Consider the following 8,545-nt stretch of genomic DNA (forward strand, 5'->3'; position numbering starts at 1 on the left):
TCGAAGTCAGTTCTGTTCCTCTTGATCAGTATTGCTGTCACATTTATGGATTTGCTTTCATCACTTTTAGGATCTGGCACATCTGTCCATTCGTCGGGTAGATATTTCCTATAGGCTGTTCTCAAATCAAGCCAAGACTCTTCTACCTGATCACTATAGGAACAGAAGCATGGTACACTGAGCCCTAACAAGCACAACCACAATCTCATAATGAACAAGACTGAGCGAGACACATATTTGTCTTATCTCTGCAACATCTCAATTCTGCTCCCACTTGAACATTCAATACTATTTCCCATCATTAGACTCAACACAAACACTTTAAAATTATATTTCAAGAAGAAAATTAAATTACTATGGTAATACATGTAACAGAAGCAATATGTCTATGTCTATTACCCCCCAAAAACCGAATGCAATAACATACTAAAATTTGTTCAAATTTTTGTTTGGTATTTTCTATCTGACAGGTACATTAGCAGGATTTTTGAAAAGCAGACTGTGCTAAAAAATTGTCAAGGAGGGGATTCGCTCAAAAATGATTTCCCTGACATCAAACATCAAAGGCATACAGATTTTCTTTTTCTTCGATAGGTATTGTAGTATTTTTTGACAATCTAGGCCGGAGTGAAACTTTATCGACACCCTGTATTATAATTATGTGCTAGTACATATACAGAGTTCACCGAAAGAAAGGAGGAAGTTACATTTTTTGGAATCTAGAGAAAATTAGTTTCCATAAGACCTTCATTTAGACGATGGGTTCATTAATGTTGGCATACTAAAGTTAATATCATTTACAAATTTCCTTAAGTAGGTCTGGTTCTTATACTTTGTTAGTTTTATCTTTTCCATGCAAAACTACTAGAAGACTAAAACGGTTCAATTTTTCCCCTCAAGGATCTTTTAAATGCAAAATGCGCGAAGGTATTACAATGAATACAGTGGCAGTGTCTTTGCTCTTGATGTTATTATGATTGCAAATGATAAGAGTCTTGTAAGTTCCTTGGAAAGACATCAATGATTCACCTCGAGAAGTAATAATTGGGGAAAATTAGAATTAGAAATCAGTTTCTCGCCCATCAAACTCCGGTACGGCCACTCAACCATGCAGAAGTTACCGCTTTGTCTCCTTGTAATTCTCGTACATGTCTGGGGCGGCCATTGTGGTATTCTAGATCCACTGGAAGATTTCCACAATAGTTCAGGTCTGCGTAAGATTATGGATGGAATCAATGACCTTGCTGCCAATGTTGGTAAGATAGGAGCCAAGTTATTTAACAATAGTAAAGTCGATGAAGTTGTAAAAGTGAAGGAGTATCGTATCCATGAGACGTTTGAGGTAACAACCTGGAGCTCCATCAGCGAGCATGAAGTCAGATATCACGGAGGCCCAGATGCTGTCAAAAGTGCCAAAGTGGAAGATCATGAAGCAAACTACCATGGCAAACCAAAACCTAGTGAATCACTGACAGAACACGAATCTAAATTCCATGGCAGTGATCCAAACCATCACACTCGAAACTTAAATGAACATGAAGCCAAGTATCATAATAATGAGAACGAACCTTGTGGTGATTTGAACCAACATGAAGTCAAACATCATGGTAGATCTACCAATGTTAGGGATCACGAGAGAAAGTATCACGGTTCTAATCAATACAACCCTGTTATAGCGCAGCATGAGAAGGAGTTCCATGAATTGGAGGGTAACCACAGCAGAAGTTTAGAGGAACACATTGCAAGGTTCCATAGGGAACAGCATGTTGATCCACAAGAACAAGAACAATATAGAATGCAAGAACATGAAGAACACATGCATGGAGAACCACGATGTCCTTATAAGAGGGCAATCAATTTCGTGTCCGATAATGTACATTGGTTCTTTTTGGGTAGTGTTGCTCTTCTCAGTATTTTCAGTTAAATAAATTTCAATGACAGTATACCTAACTCATAATGTATTTTATTTTTTTCCAAATGAGAAATTACAGACCCCTAACATATCCACCATAACTGCTTGACATTTAATAGATATGGATGAAAATGACATGGAAATTTATCTGTAAATACACAAACTTATCTGTACTTACAAACTTAAAGAACAGAGTGGAGCGGAGAGCATAAAGCAAAGAGCATCGAGCAGAAAGAGGGAAGCAATCACTTTAAACCGCATAGAACTGAGATCAAAAAGCTGTGTATTCTTTGCTCTCCGCTCCACTGTTTCCAGTCTGGGAAGGTAAAAAATAATCATCCAAAAATTCGTGCATGGAGAACCACGATGTCCTTATAAGAGGGCAATCAATTTCGTGTCCGATAATGTACATTGGTTCTTTTTGGGTAGTGTTGCTCTCCTCAGTATTTTCAGTTAAATAAATTTCAATGACAGTATACCTAACTCATGATTTATTTTATTTTTCTCCAAATGAGAAATTACAGACCCCTAACATATCCACCATAACTGCTTGACATTTAATAGATATGGATGGAAATGACATGGAAATTTTTCTGTAAATACACAAACTTATCTGTACTTACAAACTTAAAGAACAGAGGGGAGTTAAGAGCATAAAGCAAAGAACATCGAGCAGATAGAGGGAAGCAACCACTTTAAACCGCATAGAACTGAGATCAAAAAGCTGTGTATTCTTTGCTCTCCGCTCCACTGTTTTCAGTCTGGGAAGGTAAAAAATAATCCAAAAATTCGGGGCTATAATGACATTAAAAAAGCTTTTTATACCCATATTGGTATTGGTAAAGGTAGGGCCATCGGCTTTAATAAACGCCCTTGGTCACTGCGACCTGGTTAGATCTTTTGTGACATTTTATACCCATAGCTCAAAATCAATAAAATAATGAATTGGAAATTCTTTATCACGACAATAGTCTACCCCCTTTGAAGAAAAAATCGAAGGGTCGTCATTGGTTCTAAAATTTCACGACCTTGACGTTATTCTTCATTACCTTATTGATCTTATTTATGTAGCATACAAAAGAAAACACAGTTCATAGTATTCGTATTTACACTTTGCATGTTTTATTTCATAATTTGTACCTAATCCAGATACTGGTGGGATCTGTCAAATTCATTCTCTAACGGAGTTGTTTTCCGTGTAATTTTCTTCTTAAGTTTATTTGTAACTTCTTTCGGAGGCTTAGGTGTTTTATGTTTTCGCACTGGTGTGTTCTTCCTGAATGCTTGCATCCACCTCATGAGCTTTCTTGTAGTTTCTCCTGCAGCTATTCTCTTCTTCAGATTATTCATCATCCTCTCGTATTTCCTTCTGTTCATTTCTCTCTTCACCGCCACCGTGATAGACCAAGGTGTCGTGGTCTTGAACTTCCTATAGTATATGTGTGGCGTGTACCTATTCCATTTCTGCATAGCTTCTTCCAACTCTGGACCCGTCAGTCGTTTCCATTTCTTCGTTGTAATATTATGGAAGATAGCCTCCAGGTTCGTGGTTAGTCTGACCTTCCTGGTAATATAGTTGGGACGAATAATACCTGTAATATTGAACTTGCCTGCATCTACGAGCTCCTGTAAACCACGGGGTAGGTGTTCATATTGGATGGGACCTCGTGTACTCGTAGGCTTGTAGTGTTTCAGGTAATACTTGTGATACTTTGTCAAGAGTTGCATGCGTAGCTTATGTACTTTGCGAACCTTCTTGGCTTCTTTTTCAAACTCAACCAGTTGGAAATATTCTGCACGTCGTGTTTGGAATGTAAACTCTGGTATATAGTCACTAAACTTCTTCTTTGCTTTTGCTATCTTCACGAGAGTACTTCGCACTTTTTTCTTCATCTCTTTAATGTCACGTAACAGATAGGTTCCATTTCTGAACTTTTGTTTCTCGAGTTTAATTCTAGCTCGAATGTCTGCCAGACAAGAGAAGTACTCTGGTGCCTCGTCTAATGACCACCGTGTTCTATTCATGAATTCAATCTCTGTTTTATTCAACTCACAGAACTGCTTGTAAGCTTCTAATCTTGCTTCCAGCGCATCCATTTCTTCATCATTATCCTTGATCAGTTTCAGTATACGGAATGGTGTGGAAGGGTTTGAGATGACAGGAACCACGAACGTAGTGGTAGGAACATCAGGGGGCCAATCAGGGGGATAGGTCGGCCATTGCCAGAAATAACTCATGATGAATTGATAGTTATCCATCATGGGGGTTGTGGTCTCCTCTGCATTTCCTAGGCCTATTTTATTCAACTCACAGAACTGCTTGTAAGCTTCTAATCTTGCTTCCAGCGCATCCATTTCTTCATCATTATCCTTGATCAGTTTCAGAATACGGAATGGTGTGGAAGGGTTTGAGATGACAGGAACCACGAACGTAGTGGTAGGAACATCAGGAGGCCAATCAGGGGGATAGGTCGGCCATTGCCAGAAATAACTCATGATGAATTGATAGTTATCCATTATGGGGGTTGTTGTCTCCTCTGCATTTCCTAGGCCGCCTAATGATACCACTACTAGAAACAAACACACCCGAGTCACGGGGCCCGAACATTTCATTGTCAACATGCACCGGCGTGCATGTCTCATTGCTGACTAGCTTATCATTCTATAATCAAAACCATCTGATAAGTTCAACAAAGAATAGTACAGTATGTGAGGAGTGAGAGAACAATAGTGAGAGTAATGAGGGGGCGAGAGAGAGATTTAGTTCCTTACAAGAGGTTTAAAACATGATAGGATAGGTACAATCTAATATATCTGAAGTGATACAATCTGATACATACATGAGTAGGTATAGCGAGACATATACAACTCCATTTATTTGATAGGAATACTCTTCCGAACAGACGCTTTGATACCGGATAACTCGCCACCGTATCTTTCCAATTCTTTTCTCGGTTCTCGAACCTGAAACACAATTTCAATTATCACATCAGTTTTGATTGAAGACACGGTAACTTTGTGGACGTCCATTCTAACTATTGGATTGAATGGAAAACGAAAACACGGAAAGGAAACGGAAAACGTAGCATCAGTCTCTCATTAAATAGAGACTTTCTGCACTAAGGCCCAAAAAAAACAGCTTGTAACCCCCGAGTTTTATATATTTTAGTTACTATTTACCTAGATTTCTCAATTAGTATAAAATAGCTCATTACAAAGATAAAATGCAGTAAAATCGCCTTTCAAAGCTATTTCGCCACGTTGTACGTTGAGAATAGGAAAAAGGAACTTACTTGGCCCTTTCTTCTGATTTTGGCCTTGCGGAATTTCAGCTTATGTTTGACACGAGGATTCTTAAGCTCCTTCTTTCTATGAGGTGTCAGGCCTTTGTTTTTGGCTATTTGATACGTGATCGCACGTTTCGTAGTAGTATCTTCATCTAAAATGTATAAGAGAAAGGATTGCGAATGATTAGTGCTTGGAACTCCTGCTTGGACAATTCAAAATGGACAGTTTCTCTGCCACAAAATCTTTAAAAAGCCCAGATATTATTTCTAGGTGCCCAAAGGGTTTCGACCTTAATCCTTCTAACACCGTGAGAAGTTAAGACTTAATAAAAAGACCCAAAACAAAATTATAGAGGTTCCTGATAAACTAGTAAATAAACAGCAAGTAGGTACGAAGTAATAGGTAATATTACCTTGGTCAATATCCATCACAGTTTCATCTTCCATATAGTCTAACTTCTTCTGTTTCTTCTTCTTTGGATCCTCTTTCTTCTCCTCCTCGGATGTTTGATTAGACAGCAGCACAGGATCTATTAGCACTTCCAAGTTATCTGTGGTCAATATCAGTTCAATCTGAGGTAACAACTGGTCCTGATAGATGGTTTCCAACTTCATTATCAGCTGTTTGGTAGCCACTAACCGATGAATAATAGGGTGATGGTTGACAGATTGTCGTTTCAGTTTGAGGAGGAGGTAGAAGCAAATGTTGGTGCAGTAGTTGAGAATAAGTTCGAACCTGAGACGAACACTGTCTCCTGCGGTGCAAGGTGGGATTTTGCCTGAAAACACGTAACGAAATTAAATAAGTGTAAGGCTTAGCCAATTCAATTAGGAACCCGCGGCCTAGCGCTTACAAGGCAGACGCGCTACCAATCAAGCTAACTAGGCTGACAAGCAAACCATTAATTTGTAATTTAATTTACTGACATGCAAACCTGCAAAGTAATAGTGGTATTTATAGTGTATTATGTATTACTGAAGCAAACCTACCTTTCTCTAACAGTTGAATAACAGGCAGCAGATGCAATCGGACATCTTTCATCAACTCTTTGAAATCATTGACCAGACCTTGGAACTCTGGAGATTCTTTCTCCAGCAGTTGCAATTTCTCCTTCTTGCTCATCTCACTTAGGTCTTTGCTAATAACTTGGTCGATAGCTTGCTTGTCCTTGCCAGCTTCTTCCTTGGGTTTTTGAACCAGGAACTCAAACACATCATCTGTGGCATCTATCTCGGACATGAGACGTTTCTGTATGGCCATTGCTTCTTGCTCTTCCAGATCAGCAGCCACTTCATCTTCTTCCTCAAGAAAACCTTGGAGAAATAAATAAAATTGGTTACAAACCCTCCTAGATTTTCCAAGAAACCTATTATACACACTAGTATTTAATGGTAAGAGCAGATCCCCCTCTCTAGATCTCTATCAAAGTTTAATTAATTAATAGGTAATTAATTGTAATGTTTATTCATCAAAGACACCATTGATTATCTGGAAAGGAGAAATACACACCCTCATTGTCAATCAGTTTGAGCAGAATAGTTACCAGTGCCTTACCTCCATATGAACACAAAGATTGTCTTGTAATACAATAATACATACATAATGTAGGGTTCTCTTGGTCTTACTTCAGCTCTTAAGTTGAACAAGTCAAGATCTCTGCCATTAAAGAACACTTATGTTGGATTTCACCAATATTTATTCAGTCATTAGAACTCCTGTTAAGCTAACAGCCAGTTAAGTTCAATTTAAATTGTATTGGCATAACAGGGCTGTTAAGCTAACAAGCTGTTTGAGGCTAGAAAGAAGGTTGGTGAAATCCACCATTACACTTTCATTATTATTAATTAATATACAATGTAAACACACCTGTAAATTACAACCACATAAGAACACATTCACATAGGGAGGTCCCAATATACAATGTCCTCAACCAAGACATATTGCCTCGAAATTATGCACCCTTCACAACCCACAGACAAAATTTTCGACTCCCCCTGACGACTCGTGTATAGGAGACGATCTTATCCTCAACACTTTTCCAACTACACCCCTCACCACCCATCAAACTCAAACCCCGCAAAACTTTCACCCCAAACATATGAACACATCTATCGCAACACCCAGTAACCATCAAATAATACCTACTAGAAACCTACATACTAAAAGTTCCCCGTCACTTAGAATATTCTATCAAAATACCAACAGCATTAGAAATAAAACCAATCATCCTCCTCCATGCCATCAATGTCACTATCTGCCAGTTCATCTTTCAGATCCTGATCATCTTCGGCACCTGAATCTTCAATGTCTTCATCTTCTTCGGAACCATCATTTTCCTCTTCCTCCTCTTCTTCGTTTTCATCATCCTCGTCTAAATCATCAGAAGAATCTTCTATTCCATAAATTGAGGTTTCATCCTGTAAAACAATTGAAGGGTTTTACAGTTGAGTGAATTACTGCTTAAATATTTTTAAGCTTCAAACTTCTATGATCTGTCTATGTCTATGATCTGAACCAGACAATTCAAAATTAAGTTTTAAATTTATGATCTGAACCACCAGACATGAGACAATTTGAAATTAAATTTTAAATTATTATGAACCTCTGATGTCCTAAAAATTTACACAGCTCCCTATTTTGTAGCTTTGGACATCTGCTTGAGATGTGAGAGTCCTTTTCACCTAGAAAAACCTAGTACCATATCAAAATCTATAAATAGTTGGAAAGTACCTAGATTTGAGCATTTTATAAATTTCCTATTAAAACCAATGTTAAACTTTATTCTTGGTTCTTTCTTACACAATACCCACTTACAGGGACAGATAACACACATACTTACTTGATTATTAAACATTGGTTTTTTCTTAGGTTTGAGAACTTCATCAAGCAATATCTTCTCACTAGCATCTTCATCAGAGTCACTAAATCTAATCTGACCTTCAGCGTCACTACCAACATCATCAACTGGGGTTGCCTTTGGAACATTGCTTTTCCGTTTTCTGAAATCAAAATGACACTTTGTTAGTAAGCAACTTCTCATGATCTTAATAAGCGCATGAGCTCACAGAGTACCTCTTACACTCAAAAACATGAAGGGTAATTTAATAGAGTTCCCATTATCTACCTACCTAAATTTTACTCACATTACCTACAAGCTTGCTAGTACTTATAGTACCTACTTAACCTTAACTTTGAGGTTGTCTGAGCAAGAATTAGTTTTTCTCATTTTTCCTGTGTTTTTGGAAATTGATGGTGGAACTGACATTTCTAGAACCAGGTTAAAACTTACTTTGACTTCCCCATGGTGATTTTTTAATTTGGTAAGTTGTTGGTATACTGTGGACC

General features: G+C 37.9%; 2 protein-coding genes across 3 annotated transcripts in view; both read right to left on the reverse strand.

The window, feature by feature from the left end:
- Window positions 1–3,006: 3,006 nt before the first annotated feature.
- On the reverse strand, window positions 3,007–4,708 carry LOC103524224. 2 transcript variants are annotated; one of them, XM_026833352.1, is made up of 2 exons: window positions 4,465–4,708; window positions 3,007–4,206 (listed from the first exon to the last, which is right to left on the reverse strand). In XM_026833352.1, the coding sequence occupies exons 1-2, from the start codon at window positions 4,553–4,555 to the stop codon at window positions 3,053–3,055; spliced, it is 1,245 nt and encodes a 414-aa protein (XP_026689153.1). In that variant the 5' UTR covers window positions 4,556–4,708; the 3' UTR covers window positions 3,007–3,052. The 2 variants fall into 2 exon arrangements, with proteins under 2 accessions (XP_026689153.1, XP_017305025.1); XM_017449536.2 differs by having other exon boundaries at window positions 3,007–3,948; window positions 4,207–4,708.
- The window catches only part of LOC103524231 (something about silencing protein 10), a 16,677-nt gene continuing 12,642 nt past the window's right edge, over window positions 4,511–8,545 (reverse strand). Inside the window, exons 2-10 of the mRNA XM_026833336.1 lie at window positions 8,490–8,545; window positions 8,040–8,199; window positions 7,421–7,617; window positions 7,054–7,066; window positions 6,679–6,688; window positions 6,190–6,513; window positions 5,613–5,978; window positions 5,206–5,351; window positions 4,511–4,876 (exon numbers count right to left, since the gene is read on the reverse strand). Of these exons, the coding sequence (XP_026689137.1) occupies window positions 4,787–4,876; window positions 5,206–5,351; window positions 5,613–5,978; window positions 6,190–6,513; window positions 6,679–6,688; window positions 7,054–7,066; window positions 7,421–7,617; window positions 8,040–8,199; window positions 8,490–8,503 (1,320 nt within the window). The 5' untranslated portion in view covers window positions 8,504–8,545 and the 3' untranslated portion in view covers window positions 4,511–4,786. The remainder of the gene's footprint in view (window positions 4,877–5,205; window positions 5,352–5,612; window positions 5,979–6,189; window positions 6,514–6,678; window positions 6,689–7,053; window positions 7,067–7,420; window positions 7,618–8,039; window positions 8,200–8,489) is intronic.

The sequence above is a fragment of the Diaphorina citri genome, unplaced genomic scaffold (assembly GCF_000475195.1).
Source record: "Diaphorina citri unplaced genomic scaffold, Diaci psyllid genome assembly version 1.1 scaffold89, whole genome shotgun sequence".
Lineage (NCBI taxonomy): Eukaryota > Metazoa > Arthropoda > Insecta > Hemiptera > Psyllidae > Diaphorina > Diaphorina citri.

What these genes read in the sequence shown, in the direction of transcription:
- LOC103524224 (XM_026833352.1), bottom strand. Translation starts at nt 4,555, where the DNA reads ATGAGACATGCACGCCGGTGCATGTTGACAATGAAATGTTCGGGCCCC. An exon ending in AGTAGTGGTATCATTAGGCG is followed by an intron (nt 4,207 to 4,464) that starts GCCTAGGAAATG and finishes TGAATAAAATAG; the next exon opens with GCCTAGGAAATGCAGAGGAG.